Source organism: Copadichromis virginalis, linkage group LG23, assembly GCF_057382275.1.
Source record: "Copadichromis virginalis isolate Kocher_CV1m ecotype Utaka linkage group LG23, C_Virginalis_male_GT1.1, whole genome shotgun sequence".
NCBI classification, from domain to species: Eukaryota; Metazoa; Chordata; class Actinopteri; order Cichliformes; family Cichlidae; genus Copadichromis; species Copadichromis virginalis.
This window is the reverse complement of record NC_140639.1, coordinates 49,218,792-49,240,292: the sequence shown is the minus strand read 5'-3', so window position 1 is coordinate 49,240,292 and position 21,501 is coordinate 49,218,792. Positions and strand designations below refer to the sequence as shown.

At 40.3% G+C, this 21,501-nt stretch overlaps 1 protein-coding gene across 2 annotated transcripts; it reads right to left on the bottom strand.

The window, feature by feature from the left end:
• Positions 1-401: 401 nt before the first annotated feature.
• On the bottom strand, positions 402-12,434 carry LOC146682032 (NLR family CARD domain-containing protein 3-like). Of its 2 annotated transcripts, XM_085448456.1 has the most exons (5): positions 12,312-12,434; positions 5,484-5,765; positions 1,186-2,956; positions 933-1,106; positions 402-757 (listed from the first exon to the last, which is right to left on the bottom strand). In XM_085448456.1, exons 2-5 carry the CDS (start codon positions 5,755-5,757, stop codon positions 748-750), a joined length of 2,229 nt encoding a protein of 742 aa, XP_085304582.1. In that variant the 5' UTR covers positions 5,758-5,765; positions 12,312-12,434; the 3' UTR covers positions 402-747. The 2 variants fall into 2 exon arrangements, with proteins under 2 accessions (XP_085304582.1, XP_085304583.1); XM_085448457.1 differs by lacking the exon at positions 402-757 and having other exon boundaries at positions 929-1,106.
• Between the last annotated feature and the right edge of the window lie 9,067 nt (positions 12,435-21,501).

Genomic DNA, 21,501 nt, shown 5'->3' with positions numbered 1-21,501 from the left:
AATAACTGCAAACAGGCTTCATGACACTCATGTTTGATCAGATTCACTCCCTGCTCTCACACAGCAACTCCCGACCTGCATTCATCTTTTCCCTCTGAACCCCCCAAACATACAAACCCTGAGCCACCACCATTGCCCTTTCACTGACTGCCCCACTCCACCATTTGACCCTTAGAACTGAAGACGCTTCTCTCATAAGAGGTGAAACATCTTCAAGGAAACTTAAAGAAGTCCAGACGCTTTTCTTTCCAAGCTCCTTAGACTACGATGACCTGGATGTCTGAGAACCTTCACAGACTGATTTTACAAGAACAACTTGTGTCAAAAATCCCTGGCAGTGCCTCTCTGTCACACACACAAATCACTACAGTTACAAATTTAATAACTTAAAAAGTAAAAAGACCACTTTTGAGCCGTGTCTTTTTGGCCGTAAAGAATACCAAAAGAACCGAAATTTAATAACATTAAAACCAAACAATAAATGAGCAAAGTAGTGCATGATAAATATAGATGACAAATACAAAGTGCAATATAGAAACACTGGGTAAAAAGAAATGAACAATTAAAAAGGAGGATAAAAGATGTGAGCAGTAGTTAAACAGTAGAAATAAATATATAATAAACAAACAAAAATAGATAATAAATGAAAGCCAGGTCTGAAAGGTGAGTTTGGCTTTAAAAGCATGAAAACACACTGCTGTCTTCAGGAAGGCTGCTCCAGTAACAGAAAGTCATCTACATGTGGGTTTAGTTCTGACTTTAGGGACAAGTAAAAAAATAAAATAAAATAAAAACATCTGTCCAGACAACCTGACAGTCAAAAATATAAACTCAGGAACTTAAAAGGAAAATTGTGCTGACTTTGAACGTCCGCATCAAGATAAACTTACAGATTTAAGAGTCAAAAAGTGTCAAAAAGTCTGTATCCTTACCTGAGAGTTTCAAGTTTACAGTCAGGACTCTTTAGTCCAACACACAGCAAATCCAATTCTGAATCCTGCAGTTTGTCCGAGCTCAGCTCCAGCTCTCTCAGATGATTGGATGGGGAGCTGAGAATTTCAGACAAAGCTTCAAAGCTTCTTTTTGAGAGTTTACAATCTCTCAGCCTGGGGAAGAATAACAATGGAGACATATTCTTTTATTCATCTAGCATTATTAAACATATTTGTTCATAGATTCACTTACAGCACTTTCTTGGATGCTTTGACCACTGGCAGCAGCTTCAAAAATGCCTTCTCTGAACGGGAGTATTTCTCCAGGTCGAACTCATCCAGATCTGATGACAGTAAGATGAAGACCAGAGCCGACCACTGAGCAGGAGACAGTTGATCTGTGGAGAGACGTCCTGATCTCAGGGACTGTTGGATCTCCTCCACTAGAGAACGATCATCCAGTTCATTCAGACAGTGGAACAGGTTGATGCTTTTCTCTGCAGACAGTTTCCCACTGAGCTTCTTCTTGATGTAGTGAACTGTTTCCTGATTGGTCTGTGAGCTAGTTCCTGTCTGTGTCAGCATGCATAGGAGATCCTGATTGGTCTGCAGTGAAAGACCCAGGAGGAAGCGGAGGAACAAGTCCAGGTGTCCATTTGGACTCTCTAAGGCTTTGTCCACAGCACTCTGGTAGAAGTCTTTTACAGTAAGTGTTTTCTGGAAGATTTTAAAGCGAGGAGATTGTTTCTTAAGCAGGTTGACTCCAGAGTTGATGAAGGTCAGATAGACATGAAGAGCAGCAAAGAACTCCTGAATGCTCAGATGGACGAAACAGTAAACAACGTTGTTGAACATGTGGCACTCATCAGCTTTAAAGATCTGTGTGAACACTCCTGAGTACACTGAGGCTGCTCTGATATCGATGTCACACTCTGTCAGGTCTGATTCATAGAAGATCAGGTTTCCTTTCTGCAGCTGATCAAAGGCCAGTTTTCCCAGAGACTCAATGATCTTCCTGCATGAATGTGTCTCAGCTCCTCCATCATACTTGATGTCCTTCATTTTTAGGTGAAATAGCACAAGGCGTAGGTAGAGCTCTGTGAGAGTCTTAGGCAGATCTTTGCTCTCTTTGTTCTTCATGACAAACTCCAGAACTGTAGCAGTGATCCAGCAGAAGACTGGGATGTGGCACATGATGTGGAGGCTTCGTGATGTCTTGATGTGGGAGATGATGCTGCTGGCCTGCTCCGAATCTCCGAATCTCTTCCTGAAGTACTCCTCCTTCTGTGGGTCAGTGAACCCTCTGACCTCTGTCACCACGCCAACACAGTCAGGAGGGATCTGATTGGCTGCTGCAGGTCGTGTGGTTATCCAGAGGCGAGCAGAGGGAAGCAGTTCCCCCCTGATGAGGTTTATCAGCAGCACATCCACTGAGGTGGACTTTCTAGGGTCAGTCAGGATTGTAGTTTTGTGGAAGTCCAGAGGAGGTCGACACTCATCCAGACCATCAAAGATGAACACAACCTGGAAGTCTTCAAAGATGTAGATTCCTGCTTTTTTGGTTTCAGTAAAGATGTGATGAACAAGTTCCACCAAGCTGAACTTTTCCTCTTTCAGCAGATTCAGCTTTCTGAAAGTGAATGGAAACATGAACTGGATGTCCTGGTTGGCTTTGTCTTCAGCCCAGTCCAGGGTGAACTTCTGTGTTAGGACTGTTTTCCCAATGCCAGCCACTCCCATTGTCAGCACTGTTCTGATTGGTTTATCTCTTCCAGGTGGGAGTTTAAAGATGTCTTCTTGTCTGATGGTTGTTTCTGGTCTGTCTGGTTTCCTGGATGCTGTTTCAATCTGTCTGACCTCATGTTCATCATTGACCTCTGCAGTCCCTCCCCCTGTGATATAGAGCTCTGTGTAGATCTGACTCAGGAGGGTCGGGTTTTCTGTTGTAGAAATCCCCTCAAGCACACACTGGAACTTCTGCTTCAGGTCTGACTTGAGTTTGAGCTGACACTCAGTGAGAATCTCTGCATGAATAAACAGCAAATGACACAAATGAGAAAACTGCATTCTGGTTACTGTGGTTATGTGTTCAGTTCACTGGACTCTTGGTGTCATGATCCGAGTGAGTCTGAGTAACTTTCCACAGCATCAGCTCTCCTCCCCTGGGTGGAGCCCTCCTCACTCCTCCGTGCTCCTCACCTGTTGCCAATTACTCCGGCAGTATTTATGAGCAGCACTCACAATGAACCTTCTCCAGATTGTGTGCTTAGCACAGTCAGTTCTCTGCCTCACATTTTGTCTTGTGCTCCTCAGCTTGTTTCGCGTAACCCTCTTTTCCTGTTCCCTAGTCGGCACCTGGATACATCTTCCAACTCTTGCCATAAGTCACGCCTCAGGATTCTGCCCTGCCACTGCTGGGAAAACTCACTCTTGCAAACTGCCATCCTCAGCTGCCTGCCTCCCTGTGCACCCACATCTCACTCTGTACCCAGATTTAATTCATCTCCTCCTCCAGCTGATCTCCACCTGCAGCCACGTAACACCTCTTAGTTTTTAAATCTTGGACTCATTCACTACACTGTGGACCACTCTGATTATTATCTCCTTTGTTCCAGTGATCCTGGATAGTTTCTATTCGCCCGATTCTGCCCCTGTTGTTCCTTTGACCTGCCTCAGCTTATGTTCTGGCCTCAGCTCTGCACTTCTCATAATACCTCGCTTGCTGTTGAATTTAGCCGTGATTCAGCTTTCTCCGTCAAGAAATCTAGTAAAATACATTTCTGTTAAAAGTCACTCAGCCTCCGTTTTTTGGTTCTGTGCTTGACTCCATTCCTTTTCATGAGCCATTGAGCCCTGACACTTGGGTTATAACTGAGGGCAGGTTTTATAGAGACACATTTGATTTAATTATGTTTATTTATACAGCACCAAATCAATACTAGCAACATTTCACATATTACATAAACAACACTATGGAGCCAGTGATGAATAAATATGTAGAATAAATGAAAGAATTTCAAGTATAAAAGTTTTTTTTTAATTCCTCCAAATAACAACAACAGTCACCCCAATGTGCTTTATATTGTAAGATAAAGAACCTACAATAATACAACTGAAAAAAAAAACAAATATCTTTTTGGGTCCTGAAAACTGAAGGCTCTGCCTCCCATTCTACTTTTAAATACTCTGTGAACAACAAGTAGGCCTGCAGAGCGAGAGCGAAGTGCTCTAACAGGGTGATATGGTACTACAAGGTCATTAAGATAAGATGGGGCCTGATTATTTAAGACCTTGTATGTGAGGAGCAGGATTTTGAATTCTGGATTTAACAGGAAGCCAATGAAGGGAAGCCAAAACAGGAGAAATATGCTCTCTCTTTCTAGTCCCTGTCAGGACTCTTGCTGCAGCATTTTGGATTAGCTGAAGGCTTTTCAGCGAGTTTTTTGGACATCCTGATAATAATGAATTACAGTCGTCCAGCCTGGAAGTAATAAATGCATGAACTAGTTTTTCAGCGTCACTCTGAGACAGGATATTTCTAACTTTAGAGATGTTGCACAAATGGAAGAAAGCAGTCTTACATGTTTGTTTAATATGTGCGTTGAAGGACATGTCCTGGTCAAAAATGACTCCAAGATTCCTCACAGTGTTACTGGAGGCCAAGGTAATGCCATCCAGAGTAAGAATCTGGTTAGATACCATATTTCTAAGATTTTCAGGGCCGAGTACAATAACCTCAGTTTGATCTGTATTAAGAAGCAGAAAGTTAGTGGCCATCCAGGTCTTTGTGTCTTTAAGACATTCCTGCAGTTTAACTCATTGGTGTGTGTTATCTGACTTCATGGACAGATGGAGCTGGGTGTCATCTGCATAGCAGTGTAAATGTATGCTATGTCTTCTAATGACACTACCTAAGGGAAGCTTGGTAATGGGAGCGTTGCCAGCAGAAGGCTGAAGTGGAATCTCCCAGAAAGCTGCAGAAGAAAAAACATGAGCTGAAATGGTGGATTTTAGTCATATAAGGAGAACTGTGGCTTTCCTCCAACCTTTGACCAATCACCTTAGTGTCCTGTTTATCAACCATAATAAAAAGCATTTACTGTGTGGGCATTTTTTTGTTTGGGTCTCCAAACAGCAGAAAGAAATGGCAGCCATTTTTTTAACTTTACCTTCAACTGGTAAATAGATTTAAGAAATAGCACTTTGATCATATTTGTGACGTGTCCCAAACTGTTGTTGTCGCCTCATTTATGTTGATAAAACAGCTCTAAAACCAATCTGACAATATAAATCTGTAAAATGGGCAGAAAACCTGCTGCTGGTCCCATTTTAATCAAACCAACCCAAAGAGCAGATATTCATGTGTACACAGGAGGTTATTTGTGCAGATGCATAAAACATAAACTGTTGGCTTTCTGCAGTCTCTCACTCCTGAAAGTGTTGGCAAGTGTTTTGGATTTATTATTTATATGGATTTTAATGGCACCTGTGTAATGTTAACTAAGGTTTTTATTGTTTATGTATTTTTTGTTTAGTCATTCCCTGACTTACCTGTGGGTTCTGGGATGGTTTTATTTAAATTCTCCAACAGATCATTCTTGTTTATCCTCCCCAAAAGATTTTTAGTGACTTCAAAAGTGTTGATAGAGTAGGTATCAAACATCAGATCCACTATGTCCGTCCTCTCTGCATTCTCCAGTTTACTCACTGGGATTGCTGGTAAACCTTCTACAGACCCGTTCTTCAGATGCCACTTAAATTTTTCAAAGTCATCACGTCCCAAATCCTCCAAAGTCCCCAGAAGGATTTCTTTAGGTGTCGTCATCTTTTACCCTGTATGGATCCGATAAACAAAGACTGTAACAACAGCTGGAGAGGTAATTGTCTGATTTATCAGAATTTAACTTGATTCTAACAGCAGTTCATCACAATAAATTTCTTAGGCTCAGAATGCAACAAAATTGCACATGAAGAAGCACATAGAGAAGTATCCAAGTAACACTTTGCTACAATATAAAACAAACTATTATAAATAAAGAAAATATATAAACTAAATATATACACTACCCGTCAAACGTTTTAGAACAGCCCAATTTTTCCAGTGTTTTCGTCACGGTTTGCGAGCCGTGTGTAAATTATCAAAGGACCCTTTATGCAGGCAGCTCAGATGCAAGTGAGTTTATTCATCACATGGTGATACAAACAGAAATGGCGAAGGTGAGCATGGAAACTAAGCAAAAACCTAAAAACTAATAGTACACGAAGGGAAGACGAAAACACAGAACACAAGGGGTGGGAGCAAAGCACCACAACACATCACTATATAGACAGTTACACAGAGGGAGACACAGAAGGCAACAACACAGGGCGGAACAAATGGACAGAGAAGACTAAACACAGAACAGAGTGCACAGAGAAACAAGGGGGACAGGGAATCAAAACCTAGGAAGCATAGAATAACTCACAAACTAAACTGACATAACACAAAAATCACAAAGAACTGAAACCACTAGCTCAGGAGACCCAGGACCCTGACAGATACACAGACAAACCAGCAACTAACAGAGGCAAACACAAGGCTTAAATACACAGAGGGATAACGAGGGAATGAGACACAGAAGGAGGACACAGCTGGGAGTGATTGACAAGACGAGACAGAGGAAACGCAAACTAAACACACTGACATGAGACACGGACCTTCACAACAAAGCAGGAAATACAAAGACTGAACTTAGAGGTACAACAAAACACAGAACCAAAACGTAAGAATAAACAAAGATACATCATGAAATCAAAGATTAACAATACAAAACAGAAAACACTGAGTCACAGACCCAGGATCGTGACAGTTTTATTGAAAATATCCTTTTTATTTCTCATTGCGCTCTGAAATGAAAGCATAGTACAAATAAGCAGTTGGAGTTAAAAATAAATCATGAAACACATTTATAGACCAAAGTTTATTCTAAACGTTTGACTGAACACACCCGTGGCTTCTGTCTACAATAGAAATCAAATATTCTCCCATATCTGTGGCAGATGTTCCCGTAAACGTGGACCTTGTAATAATAATAATAATAATAATAATAACTTTATTTAGAAAGCGCTTTCAAACAAAGTGCTGTACAACTAAAGAGATAAATAAAATAAAAGCGATACATAGCAATACAGGTAAAAGACACAATACAAGTTAAAAACAATAAAAATGTAAAAACTAAAAGCCATAGAATTAAGACATGTAGGATCGGGTGAACAAATGTGTCTTCAACTTGGTTTTAAAAACCTCCACAGAGCAGCCTGCCGAATATCTTGTGGGAGGTTGTTCCACAGAAACGGGGCATGAAAAGAAAAAGCTCTCCAATTGACTTTTTTCTGGCTCTAAGAACTTTTAGAAGACCAGAGTCCTGAGATCGGAGAGCACGAGATGGAACATAAAGGTGTAAAAGGTCGGAGAGGTATGAAGGTGCCAATCCGTTTAAAGCCTTGTAGGTGAGCAGCAGGACCTTAAAATCTGCTCGAACCTGACAAGGTAGCCAGTGAAGAGATCTCAGAACAGGGGTAATGTGCTCAAATTTCCCAGTTCTTGTTAAAATGCGAGCAGCTGCATTTTGCACCAACGCCAGAATCTCAGGTTAAACCTCACAAAACTTTAACAACCACCAAACAGCTGAAACAGTGAATGAGAGCAGGAACACGGATTCTGCACAAAGACGTAAACACAAAGCTCAGAGCCGCCGACACATCAGAATCAGTGAGATGTCGCCTTTCTCACCCGATGGCACGGACACGGTCGGGGCTGAAAGCCGACAGCTCGCTGATTCTGATGTTTCGGCGGGTCCACGCTTTGTGTTTACGTCCTTTTTACGCTGATTCTAAAGCTGTTAGTTTTATCTCTCTCCAAACAATATTGACTGAACCAGCAGCAAAAGAAGATCCAAACTACGCTTCACATAAACATCGTCATGAACTCACTCTGACTTTTGCTGTTTTGCTTCCACCAGGATAAAATCACACGTCATGCACAGCTCTCTCTCTCTCTCTCTCTCTCTCTCACACACAGTTTCCTGTCTAAAAATCTGTTTTCTGCATTATTCGCTTGCTTGTTACGCACAAGTCTACCGTTGTTTACAGCGCTGTCGGCCGCTGTTTTTTTCCTTTTACTTACTTCCGAAAAGAAAACCTAATTTCTGCCGTTCAACAGGCTTCTGAACAAATTTAAACTTTTTAAAATTATGCAAATTGCAAAACGCTGTGTCTGTAATAAAACCGCTGTAACTTCAGAGGTAATGTTCATATGTCGATTAATGGTTTTCTTTCGTTTTTGATCTACTGTAGAATATTTTTATAAAACCACCTTCATGTTTTTCTGTTTTATCTTCAGCTACTTTGACACAAAGGCCTCTGCTGTGATGCTCACACCTTTGATAAAGTCTTGCGAGTGTCAGCTTCCTTTTTATAGATACAAAAATATGTAAATGTACTGATCTGAATTATAATATTTCTGACTGTCTGAGGCAAAATTTCCCAGATTCAAATCGAATTGAATCGAATCGTGGATCGAATTGATTCAGGACCTTGTGAATCGGAATCAAATCGATTCTAGAATTCAGTGACGATACCCTGCCCTATTTGCGACCATGTCAACATCCAGTCCAGGCTTTTTCAAGATTGGTACTACCACAGCTGATTTAAAACATTCAGGAAAGACTCAATGAAGTATTTAAAAGAAACAGGTTGTAGGGTCCTAATGCTGACCACAGTTCCTTTATAGCCCAGGCTGGTAGAGGATCCAAAGAACAGGTTGTACATCGAGCTGCTTTTACAACCTTCCTTAATCCAGACAGGGAAATAGAGATGGACCAATGCGATATTACGTATCGGTCCATCTCTATTTCTATTAATTTACGTCAGTATCGATACTGATTTTGTATGTATTTTGAAGGATTTGAACCAAAGGCAAAAAATACCATGAGCAAAAAATACCATGAGCAAAATCATGCCATTAAGTAATGGCATGATTATAAAATAGGGAGGTTTCTTTTTTTTTTAACATAGGTTAAACTCTTTAAATAAAACAACAAGTTTATGAGCTTTCTTGTTATTCACAAGTTTCAGCGATTTAGCCCAGAGTCTAAAGTCATTCAGCCTTCTGTTTATACATGGTTTAGCTTTAAAGTATCTGCATTTGTGAAGAAAAAATTTTCCCATTAACAAAATCGTCCTAATCAACAGGTCAAAATCTGCATTCTCAGCAAATATTCCAAACTTTATTACTGTCACCGTCAAATGTGGTAACTGAATTCTCCTGGACTGTAGCCAGCTCCACATGTCAGTCCAGAAGGAGTGCACTGATTCACAGTAGAAAAACAAGTGATCCAGACTTTCAATATCATTTTCACAAAATGTGCAGGCGTTCACATCTAAGTTAAATTTCCGTCTTAAGAATTCATTGGCTGGATAAACCTCATTAATGATTTTAAAGTGAACCTCTTTTACTTTAGGGGAAAGAGGAAGTGAAATATACTTTTTTCTTATCGCCTTAACCTTCATGGTCTCAAATTCTTTAAGGATATAATTTCTTTTAACCGGATTAGGGCAAATGTCGTTGATCAAAATATTCCTGATCACTTTGTTTGTAAACCTGCTGTCACCAAATTCAGCTCCAGCTATGCAGAGCTGCCTCAGTCCAGGAGAAATTTTAGAGTGCACAATATCTTCTTTTATCATTGATCTCAAAGGGACTGGGATGGCTTTCACTAGGGATTTATATCTGTTAGCAGTACATCTTACATCAAATTTCTCACAAAACGTCTCATGTTTTAATAAGACCCCATTATCATCCATAAAATGAGCTACAGCCCAAATCCCTTAAGATCTTCCAGTAGAGAAGGACCTGCTGATGGAAAGCTGAGAGTTTAACAGGTAACGAACTGCAATCAAAGTCACAACGTAACAAAAAGTCTATTCCACCCATTTTGCCAAAAATCACACTGGGAATAATGTTCCAAAAGGAATTTTTGTTCCTAATGAAAGATCTTAACCATTTCAGTTTTAGTACACCATTCATAACATCAAAGTCAATGGCATTAGCCCCACCCTCTTCATAATTCTTAATCATATCATTTTTCTTTATATAATGACATTTGTTCCTCCATATGAACCTAAAATTAAGATTATTTATAGATTTAATTAGTTTTGGAGATATGGGCAGAGAAAAGGCTGGATAGATTAGTCTGGACAGACTGTCCATTTTGGTTAGCAAGATTCTCCCAAACAGAGTTATGTCCCTTTGCAGCCACCTGTTTAAAATTGACTTACACTTTTCTATATTGGCACAGATATTCTTATTTTCTGTTGATGTCTTATCCTTGCAAATTACAATGCCCAGATACTTCACCTCTTTTTTTATCTGTATATTATTTATTGCTTGCAGGGGACACTCATGCAGAGCTAGAATTTCTTATTCATTAATATTCAGCTGTAGGCCAGAAGCTTTGGAGAAGTGGTTGATCGCCTGTAAGGCTAAAGGAATCTGGTCCTCATTTTTTAGAAACAGGGTGGTATCATCTGCGAGCTGACTGATTATTATCTGTCAATGTGACTGTTTTTAATCAAAATAGACAACAGCTCAGTAACCATGATGAACAGAAGTGGTGAGCTGCTACATCCCTGCCTTATCCCTCTATTAACCTCAAACCTTGAACATGTACCATGTTCTAGCAAAACAGAGCTGTTAATGTCATTATATAGCATCTCTATAACATTGATAAATTCCTGTCCAAAACCAAAAGACTGCAGAGTTTTTAATATGAACGTATGTTCAACTGAGTCAAATGCTTTGTAAAAATCCAAGAACAGGATGTATCCTCTCTCTTGTGTCACGATGAGTTGTGTGGCTGTCAGTGGCTGGACCCACGTGCAGGACTCGGAGACAAAACATTAACTTAAACGACAGCTTTATTTGCTGGTGAGTCACCCTTGGCGATACATAAACAACAACTTAAACTAACTAGACTGGAGATGATGAAGGTAGACGACAACGAATACACACACAACAAACGTGGAGGACGCAACAACTGGCAGGGAAAAACACAGGGCTTAAATACATACTGAGGTGATTAGGGAATGTGAAACAGGAGGAGAACACAGCTGGGACTCATCAGACATGACAAGACAAGGGGCGGCAAAACTCAACACATTGACATAGTACACAGACTTTCAAAGTAAAACAGGAAACTGAACAGACGTGGACTAAACTAGGGGATACAGTGACAGAACAAGAGACACACTGACAGAGATGACTGTATACTAACAGAAGTAACACAGAACCACGACCTAAGAAGGAGAACACAAGAAATGCCAAGGACCTAGGGAGTTAGGAATACTAGCGACAAAAATCAAACCCAAGAGAATCAAAACACATCATGAAATCAAAGATAACTAATACAAACAGAAAAACACTGAGTCCACAGACTCAGGACCGTGACATCTTGGATTATTTCACTGTACTCAAGGAGGTCCAAAACCAGCCCAATATTGTTATGAATTAGTCTTCCTTTCAAAAAACCTGATTGTGTTTCACTGATAATGTTTGAGATGCCTTTCTTTAGCCTCTCAGCTACAGCTCCAGACAGGATCTTATAGTCAGTGTTTAGTAAGGTGATGGGTCTTAAATTGTCTAAAATTCTTTTATCCTTACCCGATTTAGGGATCAGGGTTATCAGCGCTTGTTTCATGCTCGGCATCAGTTCTTTTTTTCTCTATCGATTCCTTTAATGCATCAAACAATAAAGTTCTTAGGTCCTTCCAGAAGAATTGATAAAAATTAGTAGTGAGTCCATCTGTCCCTGGGGACTTGTTTAATGCCATTTTCATGACCACCAAATCCAGTTCCTCAATTTGGCGGCCGCTACTAAGTTTTAAAATTACTCATACTAATCTTTCTGTGTCACAAAATAAACTTTTAACATATTTTCAGGCGAGAAAGTAGCTGTGTAAACATCAAATATCTGCTCAGTTTATCAAGATACCGCATATTTGCAAAAGTGCTTCGACGTTTTCGGAGACGTCTGCTACCCACCAGCACTATAGCCAGCCGGGAGCTCGAGGGTCACTGAAGCCACCGAGAACGGCACAACTCCCGGCACATCATTTTCAGATCACCGCGGACTTTCGCTACTCAGGTTAAACGTGATATATAAGTCCAGGGCCGTGCAGAGACGTTTAAAGGGGCGGGTGCTCAAAGTTAAAAAGGGGCACATTGAACCAGGCTGAATAACAACAACACACATTCATCAACAATCTAATATGGGATCGCATCATACTATATCACTGTTGTGAGGTGGCGACAAGGCAAAGCAAACGTAGTCGATGTTTTACCTGATGGGTACAATGTTGCTGTTGAGGGGTTGCTGTGGATAGTGCTGAAGGGCAGGGCTGTGTTGATCTGAGACTGTAGACATTAAAAAGTCCATAGGAGAGATGGTAGCTGATTAAACAAGTGTCATGAGATAATAACAAATGCAAAGATTGGTGACAGCGCTTGGAACCATAAGGCAACAAAAAACTGTGAGAAATAAATTAGGCTCTGCCTGTGAATCACTCTTTGCTTCTCTTCTTCCTTCCATCCCATCATTTCATACATCACTCTCCACTTGCTGTCCATCTGAGAACAAGGCACAACTTGCTATTGCAATAAACTATAATCTAATTATCCACACCTAACAACTCCAGCACTTAATCTATAATAAAATGATGACAGAAAAATGTTATAGCACTGCCTTTAGTAGCCTCACACAGCTCCTACTGTTTCCTCCTCATGTCCTTACCAGCCATGTCTGGACAATGTTATATCATGAGTAATAATTTAAAAAAATCCATATACATAAAACAAGCACATGCACACACAGTGACATTTTAGACCTTCTTCAGAATACTGTATATACTATGGGCATAATGGTGCTGATCCAGAATCCTTACATTATTATTTATTACTAGAGCTACAATAATAAAGCAATGAGGAGGGGGAAGTAATAAATATGAAATAATGTATTTATGATGATTCCATTTGTTTCACTATCCACTCTGTGCAGGGGCAAAGCTTATTACATTTTTAAACTGTAGAGATACAATAACTTTACTGCTGTAAAATCCAAATTTTGTCTTATTTAAAATATAAATCTAATATAATCTGCTTCTTAAAGTATGTTCTTTAAAATACAGCGTGTGTTTTTTAAAATATTATAATAATGCATAATTATGTGGACATGTATATTAGATCGTTTTTAGTGAAATATAATCCCCCCAGAAAGGCAGGAAATGCTCTGTAACTTACTTTAAAACTAAATATGTTCCCTAAAACGGTGACAGAGCTACAGACCTATGACAGCCTTACACAGTGAGCTAGCAGCTATGACCAGCACTACATGTGCAGTTAATAAAAGGACAGGTAATGTTTGTCACGCTGTTGCACACACAGCACGCTCGTTTGTTTCAGTTCGTCAAATTGCCACAAGACAACTTACCAACGTGTACGTAATAAGCCAATACTCCTGGGTGCTACACACTACAGTGTACGCTGTACAGCTACTTACTGGGTTTGTCGCATCAGTCTGTGTCTCTGAGTTAACTTGTGTTTCTCCTACAGCTCCGGACCGCTAAAAATGCGCGTGCTCTTTGTGAGCTCGTTCCCGGCTCGTAACCAGCGCGTTCTGCCATCAAGGGCGATCATTGGTTAAATGTGATCATGTGACTGATGCAAGCCAGATCCTTTTATTTAGCAAAACTGTGATTAATAGTTAAATATTATTGTTGAGGGGCACAGACAGGACTCCGCACGCACACACACATAAAATAAATTTAAAAAAAAAAAAGTTTTTTAAAAGTTGCCTCAACAAAAGGGCACTTTGGGCACCCATCAGGAAAGGGGCGGGTGCTCAAGCCCCTCCAGCCCCCCCCCCCCCCCCCCCCTCTGCACGGGCCTGCATAAGTCACTTAGACAACCTAAAAATGTTATTGTTTGGCTTTTTTCAGTGTTTTGTTTGTTCGTGAGTAAATCGGTTTGGCTGAGATTAAAGTTATTAGATTAGATTAGATAAAATAAAACTTTATTAATCCCCCGGGTGGGTTCCTCCTTGGTTTTTACACAGCTGAATAAACATCAAACAGAAAACTGATTAAACAGAAGTATGAGACGGTCGAGAATTTACTCCAGTGTCCTGTTATATTGCAGATAGCAAGGAGCAGACAGCCGAGTTTATTAAACTCCACCGAGACAGCGGTGACGCTAATCAGAAGGCTAGACCGTCCAATTTCCCCAGCTGTTTACTTCCAGCATATCCAACCTTCTGAGGACCCAGCCCACGTACGCCGCGAAGGCCGGGTCCTCGGGAGGATGCAGCCGATGAATTTGGACACTGTCACTACCCGATCGGGGGTGTGCCAAATGGCGGAGTGAGTAGACGCTCTCTACCGAGTTCTGCACAGAAAGTTCGTGAACAACGGTAAAACCTCAACTTTATGCTGCTAACACTAACAATTCACTAAATAAGAGAAGATACAGCAATCATAGGGCAAGAAGCAGCAGAATGCTTAATCAGAAAGGAGCGAAAAGGGGACTGGAAAGTTCCAAGTCTAAGATAGCGCCTGAGAATGCTAACGAGGAGAGTGCTACGCCCAGCAACGTGCTAATGGATAGCTTCCATAACTACGCAGCTACTACGGTGGCACTCACGTTAGCCGAAGAAGAAGTGGATGAGTTCCCACCTCTCCCTGTTACACCTCTCAAATCGCCAGCTCCGAAGAAGGTGATGTACGAACGCAGCAACTCTGACCCAGTTGATGTAAATGAGATAATTTCTCGTCTGTCGGCACTAATAAACACCAGGTCTGATAACATTGAGAGCATGGTGAGAGAGAACTCGAACATGGTGAAAGAGAATACGCTCCAGATTGAGGGTCTCAAAAAGACGATTGATTTTGTGTGCGCGGAAATGAAAGATATGAAGGGGAAAGTTTGCGACTTGGAAAAAAAAGTAACTAAAGAGGAAGGTCGAGTGGACAACTGCCAACAGAGAATCTCTGAGTTGGAAAGATATTCCAGGAGGTGGAATCTCAGACTACATGGAGTCAGGGAGGCTGAGAAAGAAGACGCAAGGGGAAAGGTGACTGTGATATGCCAGTCTGTTCTGCTAGAACAAAATCATAGGCTGCCTGACGTCATCGACACCGTACACCGACTCGGAGCCAAGCGACAAGGTAGCACCAGACCTAGAGGCATCATCGTGCAGTTTACCTACCGAATCTACAGAGATGCTGTATGGAAAGCAGCCAAAACATCCTCCTACCTGCAGGACAATCATTTGAGGTTCGCTGAAGATCTGTCCAGGGAGGACAGAGAACGTCGTGACAAACTGTGGCCGATGATAGACAAAGCCCCTAAGGAGGGTAAGCCGGCTTATTTCGTGGGAGGCCGAGGATTCATCAGTGGATCAGAAGTTTTCCCTCCTTCATAGAGACGCTTATTCAGTCTCCGAAATGACATTTCTGTAAGCTTGTTTACATGGTGAACTTGATATTTTCACCCTCAGGTTAAAGTTTTATTTTGTGTTGAAGAGTGTGTTTATCTATAAAAAGCTATATTTAAACCATAGCAGATAGTTAAATACTGTATTTTTATAAGCTTAGTCACTCAGGGTTTTTACTGTTCTACTACCTAAATTGTGCAGCACCCGGTCCCCTTATCCTATAGATCTATTCTTAGTTGTAGAAGTTTAGAACTTACTTTTTCTCTTTCTTTTTTCTAATAACTTTGTCTTTTTCATTTGTTTCTCTTAATACCAGGGGTTTAAGACAAACATGTAAACACAAAGCTTTGTTTTTATTTGCCAAACAATTTAAAACAGATTTTTGCTTTTTCCAAGAGAGTCATTCCACACCTGCTGATACAAATTTTTGGAAATCACAATGGGGTAATGAAGTCTGGTTGTCCCATGGCTCTGAGCGTTCTGCTGGAGTTGGCACGCTTAAAAATTATTTTTCTGGAGATGTGTTACACTCTGACTGTGACACCTTAGGACACTACCTCTGCTCACTAATCAGACACAATAACAGTACTTTCAGTGCAGTAAATATATATGGTTACAATAATAAAACTGAAAATGATAAATTACTTGACTCCTTAGAAGAAAGAATTAATTTCTGGCTCTCCAAATACCCAAATTCAGTCCTCTTAATTGGTGGAGACTTTAACATTGCTTTAGACAATACGGTTGATAGGTGGCCTCCAGGGCAGCAGTCTTCATACAGTGCAAACTTAAAAAATTTCATGGGAAAATTTAATCTTGTGGATATTTGGAGAGAAAAATTTCCAGATGATAGACTCTTTGCTTGGAGCAATAAGACAGGATCCAGGCAATCACGTATTGACTTTTGGCTTGTTTCTGACTGTATTGATAAAGATAATATTACTGTTAATATACTTGCCACTCCCCTCACTGATCATAGAGCAATTTACATTAACGTCCGAATGTTTACACTGGATAATATACCTCATAAATTCTCTTATTGGAAGTTAAATAATTCTTTACTAAAAGATAAAATGGTTAACATGCAGATTAATAAATTAATTGTTTATTATTGGAACAAAGCTAACAGAGAGAAGTCCTTTTGTACCAATTGGGAACTTTTTAAATTTGAAGCATGCAAATTCTTGAGAAGATATGGGAGTCAAATTGCTAAATTAAGGAAAGCTGAAGAACAAGAAGTAATAAGCAGAATTGCCTCTTATTACCAGAAGTCTCCAGAAGAAATCTCAGAGGAAGATAAATTAAGTTTACTAGAACTTCAAAATAAACTGGACGGCTTATAACGACTCAAGGCTGAGGGTGCTTTCATAAGATCCAGGAAGAGGTGGCTGGAGGAGGGTGAACAAAATTCTGCTTACTTTTTCAGACTTGAAAAATACAGATCAAAAACAAACTCTATTCATCAACTAAATATTAATGGCATTGTCTCTGACAATCCTGGAGAAATTTCACATTTCTGTGCCGAATTCTATACTAAACTATACAACTCAAAATATAATGAGGCTGTCTCAACAGGATTTTTCAATAATATTAAAAACCTAAAATCTATTGTTGTGGAAGATAGAAGTTATTGTGACAGCCCTCTGACTGTGGAGGAAGTTTGTAATTCCATTTCTGCACTTAAGGCCAATAAATCTCCCGGCACAGATGGTTTGACTGCAGAGTTTTATAAATCATTTTCTAATCTCCTGGCTCCATTTTTACTGCAGGTTTTTACAGAAAGTATAGAGAATAACATCCTCCCTCCTTCTCTAACTCAAGGTCTCATAACACTTATTCCAAAACCAAACAAAGACTTACTCTTTATTGATAATTGGAGACCCATCTCCCTGCTCAATAATCACTATAAGGTTATGGCTTTAATACTTGCTAACAGAATTAAAGAGGTCTTGGAAACAATTATTGATGAGACACAATCGGGCTTTATGAGAAACAGACACATTTCTAATAACATTAGACTGGTTTTGGATTTACTTGATTACTCTGATTTGGTATCTGACAATAGCTTCATTCTCTTCCTGGATTTTTATAAGGCTTTTGATACAATTGAACATCAATTTATTTTCCACTCTTTGGAAAAATTTGGCTTTGGCAAGTTTTTCTGTAAAGCTGTCAAAACCTTATACACAAATGGCAATAGTTCTATTAAAATGATTAACGGCTCCACCCCGAGATTTGACCTGAAACGTGGTATTCGCCAAGGATGTCCTATTTCACCATATTTATTTTTACTTTGTACACAAATTGTTGCAACTAATATTTCAAACAGTGTTGTACAAGGAATCACCATAGCTGATAAGGAGCTCGTCATCAGCCAGTTAGCCGATGACACCACACTCTTCTTGAAGAATGCAAACCAAATCCCTCCAGCTCTTACTAAATTAGTGATTTCTCTGAGGCCTCTGGTTTATGCCTAAATCTAAAAAAGTGTGAGTTACTAGCAATTAAAGACTGCCCTGCAAATACTATCTGTAATATCTCTGTTAGACAAGAAGTCACATACTTGGGACTGTTAATATCCATCCATCCATCTTCATCCGCTTTATCCGAGGCCGGGTCGCGGGGGCAGCAGCCTAAGCAAAGAGGCCCAGACCTCCCTCTCCCCAGCCACCTCCTCCAGCTTATCCGGTGGAACACCAAGGCGTTCCCAGGCCAGCCGAGAGATATAACCTCTCCAGCGTGTCCTGGGTCTGCCCCGGGGCCTCCTCCCGGTGGGACATGCCTGAAACACCTCACCCAGGGGGCATCCTTGTCAGATGCCCGAACCACCTCAGCTGGCTCCTTTCGATGTGGAGCAGCAGCTGCTCTACTCTGAGCCCCTCCCAGATGGCCGAACTTCTCACCCTATCTCTAAGGGAGAGGCCAGCCACCCTTCGGAGGAAGCTCATTTCTGCCGCTTGTATCCGCGATCTCGTTCTTTCGGTCACTACCCACAGCTCGTGGCCATAGGTGAGGGTAGGGACGTAGATCGACCGTAGATCGACCGGTAAATTGAGAGCTTCGCTTTTACACTCAGCTCCCTCTTCACCACGACTGACCGGCGTCCAGCGTCCGCATTACTGCAGCTGCAGCCCCAATCCCAATCTGTTAATATCCAAAGACCAAAAATCAAGATTCTCTTTAAACTTCACTCCAATTATACAGAAAACCCTAAAAAAGTTCAACCAGTGGCTGCAAAGGGACTTGTCTTTGAAAGGTACAGTGTTAATTACTAAAGCAGAAGGGATATCCCGATTAACATATGCTGCTGTCTCCTTACATCTGGATAAGAAAATTAGTAAAGATGTTGACCGTATGCTCTTTAATTTTATATGGAAAAACCGTACGCATTATATTAGAAAAACTGTTGTGATGAATAAGTACGAATCAGGTGGGCTTAACGTTTTAGACTTTTCTACTTTAAATAACACTTTCAAAATTAATTGGGCCAAACATTTTCTTAAAAACCCTACCTCTATCTGGAACTTTATACCACATTATATTTTCTCTTGTTTTGGTGGCTTTAATTTTGTTTTAAATTGTAATTACAATGTTGAGAAACTCCCTGTAAAGCTTTCATCCTTCCATAAGCAGGTCCTCTTAGCGTGGACCCTCATTTATAAACACAACTTCTCACCTCACAAATACCTTATCTGGAACAACAGAGATATTTTATAGAAAAATAAATCACTTTTCCTGGAAACTTGGGTCCAAAATGGGATCCTATTGGTGGCTCAGCTGGTTAATAAAGAGGGACAACTACTTACTTACAACGACTTTATTGCACTATATAATTTTCCAATCAGTGTTCAGGAATTCTCAATGGTGCTTGGTGCCATACCCTCAGGGACTTTAATATTATATAAAAACACTGACAGCTCAATATCTACCTCAGTCACTCTCCCTCAGGGGTGTCAAACTCAAATACACAGTGGGCCAAAATTCAAAACTGGAACAAGGTCGCGGGCTAACATTAATATTTACTGAAAAAAAAATCTTCCTCCAGATTTAAGAATGAATCTCTTCTTATGGACTCAAACAAGTTTTTCTGAAAAACTGAATATGGAACAAGCAAAGCTTAATACTAAACAATATATATATTAGCTGTATAATACCAGTAGGCCAGCTCTAATAATAATTTGGTATGGCTTCGCGGGCCAAATGTAATTAGGCTGGGGCCAGAGTTTGACACCTATGCTCTCCCTGATCCAGCTGAGTCACCAATAGGAAAAATCTGCTTTTCACAGGAACTTGGTAACAGCAATAAGAGAATACGTAGTTTATTCCAAGAAGATATCGTCTCTCTCCCATATATCTTATTGGAACCGATATGTTCCAGATATCAAGTGGAAGACAGTCTGGATGGTCCCCCATAAATATTTGATTGTAAATAAGGTGAAAGAAGTCTCATTTAAAATTCTACATAAATGTTATCCAGCCAGTCACTACATGGTAAAATTTAAAAGGGACATTAATACTAATTGTACTTTCTGTGGGGATCATCCAGAAACTGTGACACATCTTTTTTGGTACTGTTCTTTTACACAGAGATTCTGGAAGGAATTTAGCAGGTTTGTTATTGTCCATATTTTAAGGGAGTTTTCTTTACGATGGGAAAATGTTTTATTCTGTTTCTTTAAGTTCCCCAAGAAGTATGATAAATGTTTTTTTATGATAAATTTGTTAATACTTTTAGCTAAATTTTTTATCCATAAATGTAAGTTTACTAACAAAACACCATATTTCTGTCATTATTTTAAGGATGTGGAAATGTACATACAATCAATATCAGACTCCACCAACAAAAAGGCTCCCAAAACAATATATGTATGTGAATTTTTGCGTGTATTCTTATAATTGTTACCTTTTTCTTTTACCCTTGGCTTTTTGTGTTAATGTTCTGTTGTTTTGTATACTTCATCTGTTCGTATGTTGTATACTCATTGTTTGTTAAATAAAGTTTAAAAAAAAAAAGACACGACCAGAGTTTCTGTCGCCATCATCCGTGGTGGCGCAAGATGGCGTGTTGAGCAGTCGTACAAATTAGGAGCTCGTTGAACTTGTCCCAGAATTTACTTTGTGTTCGTTATTGTTTCCACTCGAAAGTAGTAAAATGACTGCCCCAAGTATAGTTAAACCTGCTAAATTCAAACTCGACCTCAAAAAACAAGAAACAACATCGCCATGTGATGGAACGGAAGACAGCAGAGAAGGAACGGATCATGACTACGTAGCAATGGACGTAGCAGTGATGAGCAAAAGGGAACGGGGCAATGATTCGGTTCCATCTACACCTTGTAAGAAGCCTGCAGAAAAGAAAGTTAAGTCAGCAGAGATAAGTGAAAGTGACGAAGTCTCCAATGCTACTATATTGAAAGCGATTCTAAACCTTGAAAAAAGAGTGGACGAGCAGCTAGCTGACCTGAGTGTGCAATGCAAGCAAGCTAGTACGATGCTAGCCAGCCTAGCCAAAGCGGTTCAGTTCAACTCGGAGGAGGTGAAAGAATGTAAACAAAAGGTTAAAGAGTTGGAGAGACGAAACGAGCAGTTGACCAAAGATAACTACGATCTCAAGGAGAGAGTGAGAGAGCAAGAAAGGTACAAAATGAGGTGGTGCCTCCGGATTAAAGGATTAGAAGAGAAAAGAGATGAAGGTGTCAGATCGCTGGTTATTGGAATTCTTGGCAAGATCGCACCTGATATGATATCAAAGCTTGAAGAATCTGTGGATGTGGTGCATAGAGTTGGGAAGAAGATTGAGAACAAGGTCCAACATATCATCATTCTGTTTGCTCTGAGACACGCTAAAGAGGAGATTTGGCGTCGCACCAAAGATTCGGCTGTCTGTAAGAACGGGGGTTTCCACTTCGCTGAGGTACTGCCGCGGGAGGACTGGGAAGAGAGGAGGCGGCTGTGGCCGCAAATTGAACAAGCCAGACGGGCTGGGAAACGGGCCTTTTTCCGGGGTCCTCATGGATACATCGAAGGACGGAGGATCATTGATG